The sequence below is a fragment of the Lates calcarifer genome, linkage group LG10 (genome assembly GCF_001640805.2).
Source record: "Lates calcarifer isolate ASB-BC8 linkage group LG10, TLL_Latcal_v3, whole genome shotgun sequence".
In the NCBI taxonomy this organism is placed as follows: domain Eukaryota; kingdom Metazoa; phylum Chordata; class Actinopteri; family Centropomidae; genus Lates; species Lates calcarifer.
In genome coordinates, this window is record NC_066842.1 from 27,153,890 (window position 1) to 27,171,361 (window position 17,472).

Below are 17,472 nucleotides of genomic sequence, written 5' to 3' on the forward strand. Positions count from 1 at the left end.
AATAATTTGTTTACTCATGAGGAAAGGTTGATTATGTGGCAAGATAAACTGACAGCTTTTGGTTTAAATACATGTCCTGGACTCCAGAAAGGAAAAAAAATATCACTACAAATCAAAGAGGGACTTTACGGCTGGTGCTGATTCGTTGGTAAGAAAACTGCTTATGAAAGGAAAAGGTGGGCCAAAGGTTTAGTGTTATATGTGCAATAGGTGATAATATAAACACGTCAATACACACAGAGAGAGGTGAGAGACTTACTCCTGCCTTCTTGTACAGTACCCACCTATATTGAGTGCATGACGCACACAGGACTAACATTACTGCAGCACTGTGCTCTCACACATGTTCAGTCACTGTCACAGGATAGTCAGACAGCAGCTGGGGTTTGACAGTTGATCAGCTAAACATGTCAGTGAAACTGGAAGGCAACATTTTGGTGACTGGCAGCAACAGAGGTATTGGTTTGGAGCTGGTCAAACAACTGGCAGAGAAGACAAGAGAGGAGGCTCACATCTATGCCTGCTGCAGAGACCCTGAGGGAACCAGGGCTGAGGTGAGACGGTTACACACGATTACTTGGAATGGTTTCCAGACGCACTGCTAACACACACACACACACACACACACACACACACACACACACACACACACACACATGTTGCTACTAACAGAAGAGTGTATGAGCTGATTTATGGCTTTTCCATGAATTATGGACCCTGCACCTGTGCATATGAGGAAGACTTAAATATACACTTGATGACCTTTACCTATCTGTATGGGGCTGACTGAATTGTTGATCAATAAGAGTGCCCCAAATAACTACTGAGAAATCTTTTTTTAAATGTGTTTTAACTGCTAATTTAACCACTTTGAGCAATTTCTGTATGAGAACAAGTTATGACTGCACCTTCTGTCAAATTAAGATTATTCTATTAGTGATTAGTCATTCTACAGATTTTAATAACACACGCCCATTAGTTGTCTGATCGGGGTGTTACAATGAGAATCTGTTTTGGCTCAGGTGACCGATGATTGGCTGAAGCAGAAGTTTTTTTTTTTTTTTTTTTTTTTTTTACTTTACTTTGATTTGAGAATGAGAGAGACATTTTCATTATAAATCCTACTGAATGCAGGATTCCTCAAAGACACTGTCAAGGACTATTATTATTTGCAATGTGTATTAAAACAACACAAAATTCTGTTTATCTACTTCTAAATGATTATGCCAAAATGTTTTGGAGGAAATGTTATTGTTACCTGGGTTATGGTCAGTAGAAGTGTTGCCACACAGAAGTTTCAGGGAGGTGGTCTGAGTTAAGCTACAAAATGCTTTGGTTAAACATAGTTTGGTTAATAATTGAACAGGTAAGCAGATCCTGTCTCATGACTTATCCTTTTATGATTTTAATCAATTGCCTAGAGTTGCCTAAACAACCATATAAATATTATTCATGCTTAAGTTCCTAGGAGCAGATATTGAAGGGAACAAGTCCTCCACATTAAAAGACAAAAACTTCATTTGTCCATGTCCTTTAGAATGATACATAGCCCAACCACCTCCCTATGTGAACTTTGTCACACTATAATATTGTTACCTGACTTCCCCCTTTGACCTGTCAAAATTACTATGGCTGCTAGAGGGCTTTGCTTGAATGTAAACAGATGTCCTTTTGGGCCACTCTCTCAGACAGTTAATGCTGTCATTCTTCTTAGATTACAGCCTTGTAAGGAAAACAAATTAAATTCCCTGTCAATCATCATTTTTCTGATGCATTCATTTGCATGCACATTGATAGTTCAGCAATGTATACAGTGGAATTCATAGTTGATGAACTAAAAAGTGCTTCACACAGAGTTGAATTGGTACCAAATGACTACATAGTGTTTTGGTCAATACATTGTTAAAGACAGAGCCATTTTTACATTTTTAAGGGTTAGTCCCTTAACTTACCCAACAAGTTCAACATATGCTCAACATGTGCTCACAGCCATGTTTTTTGTCTGCAGCTTAACATAATTGCTTGAATTAGATCAGTATATTCTAAATCTCTGTTACTGTTAGGGACCAACTCACTATAAATGTTGTGGACACAGCAGCATGGACCAATGGAATCAGACCATCAAGTTTACTACTATAAAATGAGAGAAGAAATAATGGAATACTGCAGTAAAGAACAGTTTATTTTTTCAGTCTCTCTGTCTTTGTCCATCCACTTTATCATCTGTCATTTCCTTGACTGTCTGTGTCTCCCTCTTCTCTCTGTTCCCTCCAGGCCCTGAGAAAGCTCACTGCTCAATATCCTGGAAAGATCACGATGATCAAACTAGGTAAACTCCACTCACCCACATATATCTGTGTAGACATTCAAATGTATTCTTACAGAACGGGAATGTACATTTCCATTAAACTTCAGTGAGAGGCCATAGATGACAGGGGCAGCCAAAGTCAGATTTTATATGTGCCCACAACTTCATCAAAAGTACTGATGTCAATCTTATTTCATGTAATAAATATTATCTTTCTAAAGTAACAAAATAAATCCATACTTGGGACATGGGACAGTTGCTCTGTGTTCTCAGTAAAAAGAAAGTCAATGACTTAGCCTGAAATGACTAATTTTCTTCTTTACACACAAAATTCTCAACAGATGTCTGGCATCTTACATTAAAAACATGATACACAATAGTTTACTGACTGAAATGGTCCTCACCCATACAAGATAACATCTTCTATACGTGCAATTTTAATACTTGACCCAAACAAATACTTGCAATAACAATGCTAATCCTGATACTTTAAAGAAATCCTGATACTTTACTGTACAATAAAACTAATATCCTATTTTCATCTGCAAATGACACCCCTAAAATGCGATGATTAAATAATCCAGGTACTTTCAAAAAGAAAAGTTAAGGTGTTTTACACTTAAACGCACACCCATCAAGTTAAATGACTATTTTCTCAAGCAGATCCTTATGTTCTGGTTTTAGCTGATGTTTTCAGGCTGGGAGTCTCATGAAATATGTCAAGTTTTGGGCAAACTAGGCATTGTATATTTGAGTTACAACAACTTCCTGTTCTATGGTGAAACATCCCTTAATGAAAACCCACAATTTTCACAATCATGCATCATCAATGTCTTACTGATTTTGACAAATGTAGCCAAATGACTAAATTTAAGGTGGATCTGGTTGCCCTACTGGAGGGAGTATGAACATGTGTCATTTCCTGTTGCCTGTAGGTGGTGCTATGGCTGTGTAGATGTCTTCAAACTGGGATCCTTATCAAACATTAGAATTTTGAGGCAGATATGTGAGTTACAACAACTTCCTGTTTTATGGTGACACATTGAAATTCATCATGCCACCACAGACAAACTGTTCAACAATAACTCAAATGCTTTCAAATTTAGCAGCGTAAAGATCTTTAGATTCATTCATTCATTCATTGAAGTCCATCGCAGGGCAGGTCTTTAGATTGCACTGACCAAATTTGAAGCTGATCTTATTTATTTTCTGAGTGACTTCCTGTGGGGTTTAGGGTATGGCTCCAACAGGATATTCTGTAAGTCTTGGGATGTTACATAAGTACATGTGGGTGAAACCTACTGTGGGTGCTGCTTTGTTGAAATTTGGTATATTTTCACAATATCTAACACACAAAACGTCATGAGTTTTGAGTAACTTTAGCCCCTCAAAAATTTGGTTGATTTCCGTTAAGAATAATAAACAGAGTGATTTAAATTGGCCTTTGCACCACTCGGTGCTAGGGTTTTTGTTTTTCTTGACTTCAATTTTGTTTTTACAAAAATATTTGTGTATAATTTTTCTCCTTTCATATAAAATGTTCACTATTTCTTTATTCCCCATGTGCATGTTTTCTTCCATTGTGCTCAAAGAACCAGACCAACCAGTCAGCATTTTATTGGTATCTGATTCATACAGCAAAAGGTTTTATCATTGGTTTTTAATTCAATTCAATTCAATTTATTATTTATATAGCGCCATATCACAACAACAGTCATCTCAAGGCACTTTTCATATAGAGCAGGTCTAGACCGTACTCTTTAAAATAGGTATTTACAGAGAGAGACCCAACAAATCCCACCATGAGCAAGCACTAGGCGACAGTGGCAAGGAAAAACTTCCTTTTAAGAGGTAGAGGCAGGGTTAAGAAGGAGAGAGAGAGGGGGATGGGGGGGGAGAGTGGGTAGAGAATAGCGAAAGAAGAACATAGCATGTAAGGTGAGGCCAGTAATACAGCAGTAGTAATGATAGTAGTGATAATTAAAGTATTAGCTGCTAACACAGCAATACAACTAATAGCAGTGTAAGTAATTTCTAATTCTAGCAGCAGGTGTTGAGTGGAGTTGTAGGAGCAGCAGGAGATCAGTCATCACAGATCAGACTCTACAGCTCCAGAGGCAGAAATACCTGCAGAAAGAGACAGAAGAGGAGAGAGAGACGGAAGAGCACTATACTACAGGAAAGGGGACATATTGAGTTAGTAACATGTAACATGGGATATGAATCCATATTGAGTGGGTTTTTAAGTAGATGCATAATCCAAAACACAAAACCTCTTAAATATATGTCCAAGTTGCAGGGTTAAGGTGTATGCATATTTAATGAGGGTCTGAAAGACTGTCTTTGTAGAACTCATGTAGACCAGTCTACAGCCATGTGCTTGGTGAGGTTCAGTACCAGCATTGCTGTCTCCTCCATTAGGTTCTGTGGTGCCAGGAAAAGAAAGAAGTGACCTTCCTTTTTTCATTTTTATTCATTTTATTCTTTATGTTTGACTTGAGTCTGTGATTTTACTGATGATGTCAGAGGTATTTACTGTTTTAGTTTTGTTAGTATAGTATGATGTCATCTGGTCACTTGACTCCTGCATCTTCACTATCTGTACAGTGTATCAAGGACCACAAGGACAAACATCTTAGATTTTATTTTGTTATTGTTATATTTTCTTGTTTTGTGTGATTTGATGTCCTCCCTCTTGTAATATAACAAACTAAAGTAAATCGGCATGTTTGCACACTAAAGTACTGCAGAAGTTGCATTGCATTCATCAGTCATGGTCATCCGACACACCAAACCTGCAAAGTATTCCTTTAACTGAAACCTGAGCTTTTTCATTTTTGATATTAATGACAAACACAGGTATCCAAGAGCAAGATCCTTGTATTTTACCTCCCTAGAATTTGATACCTCTGATATATCGATCACTAAGATTGGTGTATGTGTATGTCCACCTGCAGACATGTTGGATGAGGACAGTATCCTGACTACTGTCCAGGCTGTGAGCAAGCAGGTTGGGGCAGTTGGGTTGAACCTCCTCATCAACAATGCAGCTATCAATACTCCAGCTTCACCAGCACCACTGTCTGCCACCGGGAAAAAGGATATGATGGAGGTGTATGAAACCAATGTGGTCGGACCATTTCTCCTCGCAAAGGTTGGTTTGTCATATTCTCTCACACAGACATACACAGATGCAGGTACACACACACACACACACACACACACACACACACAGCACTGTCCATCAGTGTCAGCTGTGTAATTACACAACAACTTTAAACTGTGTAATTTATCATCTCTCTCTCTTCAGATGTGTCTCCCTCTCCTCCAGAAAGCAGCAGAGAGGCACTCACCTGAAAAGGACATGGGTAAATAACTTTTGTTTCATGTTGAACTAGAATTTGTACCTCAGAGTTTGACTGACACCACAACACAGCTATAGTAGAGCAGAAAAACAGCCAACAGTTAATAGAAAACTAGGCTACAGCAGGGACACATTGCTGCATACATTCCTCCTTTCAGAGCAACACAGTGCCCTGAATAAACACAGTGCTGTGGATCTGAGGTCTAAACCTGCTGGTAACACACTTCTGATATGGCTTGGCTTTAATATGGCAATAAATAAATACATAAATAAAAACAAACAAACAAACAAAAAACTAAGAACTGTGAACTTCGTGAAACTGTGAAAGTATCTCAGTACATTTATTCAAATGCTGTACCTAAATTCAATTTTGAATGCAGGACTGTAAGTATATTTACACTGTTGTTACTTTTACAACAGGATCTGAATACAGGTTTCACCAATGACGTTGAAATTATTCAAAGAAGCATAGCATTAGCTCAGCACAGCACTGCAGCTGTGCTTGTATTGGCTGATTGGCAACAGATGTTTTCTATATGGCTCATAATGATTCACAGCTATTGTAACAATCATAATCATATAATCATAATGTAACAGTCATAATATCCAATCATATTCCTGCAGGTGTACAATCTGGGAAGTATAACCTGACCCCATCACGTTGTTTTGATGTTCATATATGTTTATTTAGGACCAGTTGGCCTTTTCTGCCAAACATGACTGATCACATATCACCACATGTCTAATCCTTCTGACTGAAATGTTTTCATTCAGATTTCAAAGCTTTATTGACAAATGTAACACAGAGGGCCATAGTGGTAGTCTTAGAAGGAAGAAGGTAGGTTTGACTCTGTAGGAAACACCGGGTCTGAGACTCCTGGGCAATATCACTGACAAGAACCCACAGATTGTCTATATAAGTATATATCCAGGTTTTTATTTCAGTACAAGAAAAAATGTCATGTCTAACAGAGAGAGAAAAACTGTTAGATGGTCTGCACTCTAGCATCAACAGGATGTCAAACAGGTCGACTGTTTGGAAGGTAGCTATCAAAGCACACAGAGGCAGACCTGATGGTGGACCTTAGAAAGTCAGAAGAACAGCTCCTCACAGTGTCAGGCAGGTGATGTTGCAAAGGTGACTGAAATGGACCTGCGTTGAGACGACATATTGACTCCTTAGACTGGTGCACCTGCTCTGTCTTGATTCCATAGTGTAATGGTCAGCACTCTGGACTTTGAAACCAGCATTCTGAGTCACATTTCAATGGAAATGTATGTTAAGCTTATGTTGAAATGATGCAATCAGTTCATGTGTTGAAATCCGATCAGTCGTGTGTCACCATGCAAAGTCTTGACTGGCACAATACCTAGCACATGGTTGGGCATAAGACTTTTCACAAGTTACAGCTCTAAAGCAACACATTTCACTCATGTTAAGACGGTGACCAAAGATGGAGGTTATCACACACAAAGGCCACAGTTAGCCCTTCAGCTAACCTCTACAGACAATCCATGATCACATAAGACTGATGGCCATTTGTTTGTTGAGAGATTGAACTGGTTTGGGATGTAGTTATGTTTGCCTCTATGCCACCAGTACACACAGACCCAGATTAGTTAACAGAGAGGGAAAGCCTTGTCATCAAAATAGCCTCTGACATCCATCAACAGCAGATATATTCAAGCAGTAAATACACAGGAGAACAACACACATCAACCTAAAAAACCTCCATTACTTCCATGGTCTCATCAATATTCTCTGTCCCCTCTTACGTCTGATTAGACAACAGAATAATAACAGATTTCATAAAACAGCTTGAATCGATGTGATTTGTGCACAAACACTCATTAATGCACAAAAATGCAGTCATTTCTATCACACGTTGCAATGTACAAAGTATTGCATTATAATTTAGTTGTTATTCCTATGTCATGATACAAACCAGAATTTTCAGTGGCATCGTTGTCTCTGTTTCACTCTGTCTCAGGTGATAAAATGTCCTGCAGGAGATCAGCTATTATCAACATCTCCACTCTCATCTCATCCATTGAGAAATGTCCAGAGACCTTCCCTGTGGCACAGATGTATCCTTACAGAACCAGCAAGGTACAGCTGATGCATAAAATCTGAATATCACAGGCTACCTATATTATATAGTGATAATTAATACTGTTGTGCCCTCACAATATCTCTGGAAGACTATTGGTACATTCCATTTTCCAATGGAAAATGGAATGTACCAACTTCTATGTGTGGATATGTTGCCATTTGTATTCGTAAAATTCCACGTAATGCATTGTTATCAACTGGTATTGCTAATAATAACAACAACAAGCATGCAACAACAATAAAAACACTTCTGACTTCTTCTACTGTCAGTTCTGGAGTGATGTCATTTCCAGCTCCAGTTCATTCAGTCAGTCAGTCAGTCAGTCATTCAACATTTATTTTAACTTGGAAATATACTGAGGTAGAGTTTAGTTTAAGTTTAAATCTATTTTATTTAAGAAGGCGCAATGCATATTAATTAACACAAGCACTTTGAGTTATATTAATGTTGGTGTCATTCCACTGAAGTGTCTTAGCAAACATGCATACAGATACCAGCCAGCCAAGTTAGAATAACTGAGCTTTGATTTAATTAAAACGTGATGGGAACAGACAGCATTTTGATAACATGCCTTAACATGAGTGTCAAGTGATTTTAGGGATTATTAATTTATTCATTTAATGACTATTAATTAATGTTTTCTTTGAATTTTATCTTCCTACATGATGGCTAAAAAGCAGTTTTATAGAGTTCTTTACACTGCCAGGAACAAGTTCAAAATCGATTACATTGCTCTCACAATGCACAGTGCTCTGCGCTTTTCTGTGATGATTCAGGTACTCTTGTGAAGGCTTTATGCATGAAGCAATTCTGCTTAGACAAAAAATCATTTTATTTTCATGTATAAATCTGAGTTAATTTCTTTACCTACAAAAGTCAAATATATTGAGTTGACTCAACTCTGGAATCAACCCTAAAACACCATGTCTAACTTTTATTTTGTTTCAGACAAGGTGTTTACATTAACTTAAACTTTCAGTTTCCTAGAAAGTACACTAAAGATGAATAATATACTGAGTGTCATAGTTAAATTGCTGAATTCTTGAACAACAAAGCCTCTGTCCTGTCTGCTGTTGGTCACCAGGCAGCGTTGAACATGCTGACTCGCTGTCAAGCTGAGGACTTCAAGAGCTACAACATACTGGTGACAGCTATCCACCCTGGCTGGGTGCACACTGAGATGGGAGGAGAAGAGGTGAGGCAATGGAGAAAAGAGAGAGAAATACTATATATATTTTAATTCCATGACAGTAAAGATAACACTTGTAACTTCAGCAGCTTTTTATGAACTTTACCATGCTCTGTAAATATATCTATCAGTAGTGGAAAGTAAATAAATACATTTACTTCAATGGAAAGTACAGTTTTTAGGCACTCCACTCCACCACATTTCAGTAGGAAATATTTCACTCCACTACATTTATCTGATGTTTGCAGTTACTTTGAAGACTGATATACAAACATCAGGTCATAAAATATGACACATTTTTCTATATTAAATTACTCAGTGGTACATAAGATCAGCATAAAATGGTACACAATGCTGCTAAAATTCATCAGTGATCAAACAATATACTGCAGCAACTTCATTGTTCTATACGAAGAGACGTGTCTGTTGTTTAGCCTACAGTCACTGATTACAATGGGGTGGACAAAATATTAGGAATACCTGTCAGCAGAATACAATGCAGCTCAGCAGCACAGCAGGCTACAGCATCTATAATGATCGATTAGACTGCATTACCCTTAGCAAGGTAATACTCACAGAGTTTACTTACACTTCAAGTAATAGTATTTTGCTAATGTTACTGATTTTTACTTTATGAGTGACATTTTCAATCCAAGGCTTTTTCTTGGAGTATTTTACAGTGTACTGTTGTTACTTTGTCTTTACTAAATGATGTTAATACTTCCTCCACTACTAGTATCCATTAGATTCAGTATATCACATAATGAGCTACAGGTCCATAGTCTGGTTGCTAAGTTGGGTTGGTTAAGGTTTTTAGCCATGCTAGCAGCAGTCTGTCACTCTACCACTTTGGTTCAGATGGAAACTATAGAATGGATTTGCATGACATTTTGTGCATTAATTTGTATTTATGTCAAATTTTTAATTCATCCTATGCTTTTGTCTATGTAGCAAATATTAGCATTCTAACAACCTAAATTAAGATGTTATGATGATTACGTGCTAAACATCAGCATGTTAACATAGCCGTGACATAAGCATTTAGCTCAATAACTAGCCATTGATAGTTAGTTTCACTATTCCTCTCATCATGATGCTCCTGTGTAGGCCCTGGTTTAAGATGAATAATGAAATTATTTTCCCCTTTCATTTCTTCTGACACATCTTTGCTTGTTTTTTGTTGTCTCCCCCAGGCTCCTTTGACCACCCAGGACAGTGTACATGGCATGCTTGGTGTGATGTCATCACTCTGCAATAAAGACAGCGGGATGCTGTTAGACTGGGAGGGCAACTCAATCCCCTGGTAGCAGTCACCATAACAGTCACTCCAGGCTGACCAGCTGATGATTTCTGCATACAAAGACAGTGTAGCAGGATGGTGCTGCCACAGTAACATCCACCTTTTTAACTGTAAAATGCCTTATTATTGGCCTCTATGACAGGAAAAATACATTAAGAAAAACATCATGTCACTTTTTGAAATAAATATTTGATAACATCTACTATCCTCTGGTATAATTATTTTATATAATGTTAGGTACATATTTAAATTATAAACACAACTGCCAGTGTGAGTTTTTGTAACTGCAAAATGAAAACTTGAATTGCACTAAATTTGTGGACTTTCATATCTGAGGACATGAAAGGATTGCTTCAGATTTTTCCATGTCTGTATTAATATTTAATACTCACGTGATCACATGCATGTTTTTGATTTGAAAGTTATCTGTTGCTATAATCACTCCTCCTGTTTACACTGGCTATGAAATGAATTCTTTGTGGAGTGAAATCCAGTTCGCTAAATCATTTAGCTTCAGTTGGACTTTTGTAAAGGAAAAAGAGCCACAGTCTGTGTAGACAAATACAGTGGGTATCTTTAAAAGTCAAAGTAATTTTAGCATGAGTTTCCCTCTGTGTTTAGTCAGAAAATGTCTTTGCTGGACTGTGTTGAAGGATACACTGTTGTAATTGTGCATAAGTTTGTTGTGTACAACAGACTCAGACTCCTGAGGTCTCATATTAGTCACAGCTGAACTTGAGAAATCACTGTTGCACATTTTGTCCTCTGTTTTTTTACAGTGTGGCCACATTAGGAAGTAATCACTTCACAATCAGAATGGACAGGATGAATGATTACAGGGACAAATTCTTTCAACATTCATATAGGCATGTGAGTAGTGCATGAAGATAGACTCAAAGCCTGGCTTTTAAGGTTGAATGAATACAAGTGCTTGCATACATCTCAGTTAGAGATCAGGTTTTTGGAGTGTCCTGGTTTTGTGTGTGTGAAAGTAAACATCACACCATGGTTTCAGAAACCTGACTGACACAAAAAGCCTGTTAGGTAACTCACTCAGCACAGAAATAAATGGCTTAGATGTTGAGGAATCAAATCACATCTGTAATCAATCAGAAACCTTTTTAACATTAGAATTATGTATACACTATGTATAAACAGATCTGAATACTAATGCACATCTGTTTATCTAACAATCTGGCTGCTGGGTAATATAATGGAGTGAAAGTGTCTTTAATTGTTTTCTTTGATCTGTTTTGTCTTTCTTTTCCATGTGCAACTACCTGTACAGCAAGGAACAGTATACTGCTCAGCACAGACAACATTGAACACATTCTCAAAATGACAGACTTTAGTCATGTTCCATTCCAGAGAGAGGTCACGTCAGGTGTCAGGAAACGCCACTGAGCACTGAGATCAAATTCAAACAACTCTGGAATTTCCTTCAGTGGAAACAGTGAATTCTTCTGTATATCAGAAATCTCTCTCTCTTTACCTATTACTACCCCCTAGAGGCCACGTATGGAAATCACACAATATAACACTCATCAGTAAGCTTCACTATCACAGTGGTAACCACCTCTGTACACCACACTGACCTTTTACGACAATTTAACATTCCCTTCATTTAGTTTTATTCCTCTGGATGACAGTGGCCCCATCCATAGGACATGAGGGCTCACTGGATGGTTTGATGGGTATGAAAATAGCATGAATCATGTCGTGGCCTTTGCAGTCACCAGATCTCAACCCAGTTGAACACCTTTGGACCAACATGTTAGGCAGCCTTCTCCACCACCATCATCAAAACACTGAATGAAAGAATATCTTGTTTTACTTTCTCAGCATTTTAACAGCAGTTGGTTTAAGGTCAAGTGTGTCAACTATTTTCTAGTATATTACCTTTGTCAATATTTCAGTACAGTGCAAGCTAATAGTTGGTGGTAAAATACCAGATTAGCACTGTTTAGCATTTCTCCTTGGTCAGATATTTTGTTGTTTACTAAAGCTGGCCTGTGTGCTGTATTGTAACAACACTAATAGAAGATAGAGCTCCTCCTGTGAGCTGTCACTTATGAAACCCCATAAATGGTAAATGGACTGTACTTTAATAGCGATTTTCTAGTCGCATCGACCACTCAAAGCCCTTCATGCTGTATGTCACATTCATCCATTCACACACACATTCATACAGCACTTATTCTATACATGGTAGGTGCTCTCTAACACACACATTCCTCCACCGATGACACATCGGGGGCGATTTTTGGGGTTCAGTGTCTTGCCCAAGGATACTTTGGCATACTTTGGACTGGAGGAGCTGGGGATCGAACCCCCGGTGATGGATGTTGACAATGGACACTTTGGGTGTTTACTGCTCACAATTTTCTCTTAACTGACTAAGCAGTTGGTTTGTTGTGAACCTGTCTGATCGTCTTAAATGAACCTCAGTTTTGTAAGTTGTAATTCGTCTGGAATCCTGTTTAAATCCACCAGTTTATGCCCATCTCTGTAGGTGACCAACCATATTTCACTGGTTTTCAGAGTGAAATATAGACACTGCCCCAAAAAGCATCTTCAGTTGATTGTTATATGATTCACATTTAACATCAAAAAACAAACAAACCGAACAAAACTTAAAAACCCCAATAACATCAACATCAGCAACAAAAACCATATCAAAGTGTCAGAGAAAAGAAGAAAAAGCAGGTTTAATTTCATTTGTTGTCCTTAACCTTTTACACTCTTTTTCTCTAATACATGCCTCTTACAAAACAACCTATGTATAGTTTTCCAAAAAAGCAACTGAAATGGCACTGAGATCATCTTTAATAACTGCAGTACTGGAACTGGACAGTTATGTGGACATCTTTTGGCAGCAGTGTCGACTGCACCGGTGGACTGAAATCACTGTGGACTTATAACTGAGCCACATGCTACGGTAACATACTGCTCAAACACAGAGGCAACATGGTAACATGTAGAGCTGTCAGTCTGTCATCAGGTGAAGTTTAAAGATGGGTGTGTGCTCCAGTGTTTTCTTGGAAAGTGTGCCTTTGTCAGGGATGGTGAAGAGCATAGACATACTACAACACAGCCATACATATCATCTGGGATTTACACATCCATAACAATAATGATACAAGGATCAAGAATCAGAGCCATAATCATACGGTATAGCAATAATAATAACAATTACTGATATTGTCTAAAAACTACACTTGCTGTTTTCATCTTTTCATCAAAAAAGAGCCATATATTTATATTTATATACTGGAAGTTCTTTAGTCTTTTTTCTTTCTGGTTTCTGACTAAATAGGTAACTTAAATATTTACAATGATTATTTTACAACCATTGGCCCAGCCCACTGATGATTAAATGTTCCTTTTAGTTTGTCTAGAATAAAACGCACGCAGTGGAAGGAGGGATAAGAGAGGAATGGTCCCAGTGAAAGGCGAGGTAGGGATGGAGCAAACGATGAACATGAGGTCAGTGTCCCCAGTCCCAGACAGGGTCCCCTATGGGGTCTCAGACCCCCAGGAACCGGCGCCACGCAGGGTTTCCAAGCATAAGGAATGGAAAGCCTCACTCTGTCGAGGCACACGGGGTCTCCAACCTCACACTGAAAGGGTGTACAGGGTTTCCTGCAGCACTTTGTGCTCCAGGGGGCTCCAGGTCCTCTCACCCCATGTTGCAGGGGTGTACGGGGTCGTCCATCCTGTGTTACAGGGAGGATTTGCTGCCCCATGTTCCTGGGACATCTCAGTTTGTGTCACTGTTTTTTTACTCACCCCCCCCCCATCCCCTACATCACCAGCAGCTGTCCCAGCACCATCCTGAACTGCTGCGTATACCCTGCCAGCTCCCTCACCCTCTCAGTCATCTCTCTGGCTGCTCCAGGGGAAGGATACTGAAGCGCTGCCGTCTTTGTACTTATCACAATGTCTTTGAGTTTTTCGCAGAGGGTGTTGCTGCTCTGGGCCACCCGCGCCCTCACCTCAGGAGACTTAGCCTGGCGCGACAGCGTGTCGCCAATGAACACCAGCTTATGTGCGCTGAGGATGACGAACTTGCTGTGTGCCACAAAGATCTTGGGCGGCTGGTTGGAGTTGACGGCGGTGAAGAAGGCGTCGATGGCATTGGTCACTGTGGTGACGTTCTGCTCACACTGCTCTTGGTAGAAGAGGAGGAGCTGCCGGTCGCCATGGCACAGCTTGGAGGATGAGGGCCCTCCGGAGCCATTCTGGGCCAGCTGGTTGGCCATAGGATGGTGGGGGGACGGGGCCCAGCCTGTCATGTCATTGTTGATTGGCCGGCTGACTTCCTGCTCTAGCCGCTCAAACTGTTTAATCTGGAGGGAGAAGAGAAGGAAGGAGACACTTAATACTAAATGTTAATACTTGTAAAGCTACAACAATAAGTCAATTAGTCATTGTTTGATAAATAATAAGCAAAATTTTAATAATCCACTGTGCCTAAATGTTTTCAGTCATTTATGAAGCAAAACTATCAAACAATCTCTGGTTTCAGCTTCTCAAATGTCAGGATTTATAGCTTTTTTTTGATGTGCATCTTTCTCTAGGTTTGACATTTTATAGACTAAATAATTAATTGATTATTCAAACACATTACCTCTAGATTAGCTGCAGCCCTAGAAACTGGTGCTTGAGGTTTTATTTATGTAAGGTTGTGCAGGTCACAAATTAAACCATAACTCTAAAATACATTTGAGCAAAATCTTGTATATCTGACAAGCTCAGTTTCTGTTTCAGTGTATAAGAACTCATTCAGGCTGCTCATGGTTCAGTTTGCTGGGGCAACCTGTAAATAAAAAAATCTAGAAAACTGAGGGATTGCTTTACCAGGTTAACACAGATAAAAACACATACTAGTAAAACCATTCCCACACACAGCAGTGAAAGGCTCAAAAATATACAACTGAAACAATCATATACAATCACTGTCAAGCCCTGCAGGTCTATGCAGCTTCTCAGCCTCTTTCAGCTTTTAACTTCATAAGGTGTATGTGTCACAGCTGTATCAGCTTGTTGTGGAGTCTGTTTGTCCCCTGGTGGCCAAGTATTAATCAGCACAGGTTAAGCTGTAATTCGGCCCTATACTGCCATCTGCATTCACTCTCTCACACACACAAACACACACAGGTACCTGTTGCTGTTCCAGTTGTGTCTTGTTGTGTCGGATGATGTTGCCTTTCTCCAGCAACTGTCTTTGGTTCTTCTCAAACTCTTCCTTTCCCTAACACATCAACATACAGACACACAGCAGTTACACCACCTGTACACACTTGCATGGTTCATTTGAAACACATCCTCTGTCTCCATCTAATGGCAACAGACGGAAACAGCAAAATCAGTTGCTGGGACTTAAAGTATCTCCTCATATATACATTTATTGCTCAGCCTTGCTGACACACACATTTACTAGCTTGGTAAAAAAAAAAAGTTGCTGACTCCTCAAAGGCACATGTGCTCATTCATCATGGCTATGATAGGTGTGTATGTGTGTGAGGCAGCGTCAGTGTGGCCCTAGAACCACAACTATAGCCTCAAACCTCAAACACACACACACACCACACACATATACATGCTCAACTACATATCAGGAAAAAAAATGGTCTGACTAAATAGTATGGAACTACCACTGTAGTAGGCAGGCACTGAAGCTGATTTAAAATCACATGTATCCCATAATATTAATTGACTATTCCCCCACATTTAAAACAAAATAAAAAATGTATATAAATAAAACATAAAAAATATAAAGAAAAGATATTACAATTTTCATCAAAATTAAATACAAAAATAATACTTGTTTGACTAAAACTAACAATAATCAAATGACTAGGATGTGACCACAACTAAATCAGAATCAAGTTCCAAAATAAACACCAATATTGTCTGTATTCCATATACTGTATATCAACATTCATAATATAATATGTGACCGCGACCTGCCTCATACAGTATACAGTCCAGTTCTGCACACTAACTGCACACTGCTCCTCAACAGTGATAAGCACTGGGTGTAGTTGTTTGATGAAATCCATTACAGGTTTAGGAGCTCAGGGACAGTTTGTGACAGGCTTCCTCAGATTTGTTGCAGAAGATCATGTAAGTAGAGACACAGTGCCGAGCTGAAACGTGTTTCATGTTGCAATAAATGGTTTAAACCTTGATATGAGTGTCCTGACTGAAATCATGTGATCAATGAATTGGTAAGTGACAAGGAACTTCTAGACATGTCTAAAAAGAAAGAAAAGTGTGTATGTTTATGTGTGTGTACCTGTAGATGTACGTAGTCATAGTCCTCCATCCAGCCTTCCTCTGTGGTTTCATATGGCCTGTCCACACCTTCCTCTTCCTCCGCAGCTGTAAACTTTGGTGGAGAGGGAAGGGGCCGTGACTGAATGTTCACCTTCTCCCCTCCCTGATAGCTCCCACTTCCTGATCCTGTCATGTGACCGCTGATCTCCCCTGGAATCGGAGGAAGTGGCATCTGCTGCTGCTGCCGGTTGGTCCGTTTGAAGAGAAGTGAGGCATTACCATGGAGAAAGGAGGCAAGCTGCTTGGCATCATCAGGGATGCCTCGTGCCGTCATGATTAGTCGATCTAAGTCATCTCCTCCTGTTGGTGGTGTTGAGAGCGCCGTGTGTGACCAGGAAATACCGTCTAAGCCCTGACTGTGTCGAACCAAACTCTGGAAGACTTCCTCCATCTTCCCCACCTGACGACCCAGTTTAGTCTGCAGAGAGCGGTCCGTAGCCTGGGCGGCATTTGCTACAGCCCCACGGGCAAATTCTAGGAAGTCTCGGACAGTGGTGCGCACCCGGTCAGCCGCCTGATGAATGGCCGGGAGGTTCCCTTCCAGGTGAGCAGGGCTTCTCCAGTTACCTGTGATGAATGACATCATGAGGGAAACACTGGACTCGACGGCTTGCTGGAGGCGGGACAGACGCTCCATGGCCTGCTCCAGGTCCAAGATGAGGGGTTTCCCTGAAATTGGGCCAGGTGCAGGAAGTGAGGAGGAAGAGGAGGTGTCGCGGACAGGGACCATATCTAAGGATGAAGCAGAGTGGTTGCTCCGCGTGCTTCCTGTGCTTGAGGCAGACAGCCGCTTGAAGGACATGGTCAGCTCCTCACTGGTGGACTGGGCATCACGCACAACCTGGAAAACACATA

At 39.7% G+C, this 17,472-nt stretch overlaps 2 protein-coding genes across 4 annotated transcripts in view; one reads left to right on the forward strand and one right to left on the reverse strand.

Moving 5' to 3' along the window:
• Positions 1 to 248: 248 nt before the first annotated feature.
• Positions 249 to 10,473, forward strand: zgc:158868 (uncharacterized protein LOC791147 homolog). The gene is made up of 7 exons (XM_018678578.2): positions 249 to 554; positions 2,275 to 2,329; positions 5,266 to 5,462; positions 5,619 to 5,676; positions 7,664 to 7,782; positions 8,871 to 8,981; positions 10,169 to 10,473. Exons 1-7 carry the CDS (start codon positions 408 to 410, stop codon positions 10,280 to 10,282), a joined length of 801 nt encoding a protein of 266 aa, XP_018534094.1. The 5' UTR covers positions 249 to 407; the 3' UTR covers positions 10,283 to 10,473.
• Positions 10,474 to 12,958: 2,485 nt separating this feature from the next.
• bcar1 (BCAR1 scaffold protein, Cas family member) overlaps positions 12,959 to 17,472 on the reverse strand; it is a 78,933-nt gene continuing 74,419 nt past the window's right edge. For all 3 annotated transcript variants that reach the window (XM_018678576.2, XM_051073658.1, XM_018678575.2), the window contains 3 exons: positions 16,577 to 17,458; positions 15,440 to 15,529; positions 12,959 to 14,624 (listed from right to left, as the gene is read on the reverse strand). In XM_018678576.2, coding sequence (XP_018534092.1) covers positions 14,079 to 14,624; positions 15,440 to 15,529; positions 16,577 to 17,458 — 1,518 coding nt within the window. In that variant the 3' untranslated portion in view covers positions 12,959 to 14,078. The remainder of the gene's footprint in view (positions 14,625 to 15,439; positions 15,530 to 16,576; positions 17,459 to 17,472) is intronic.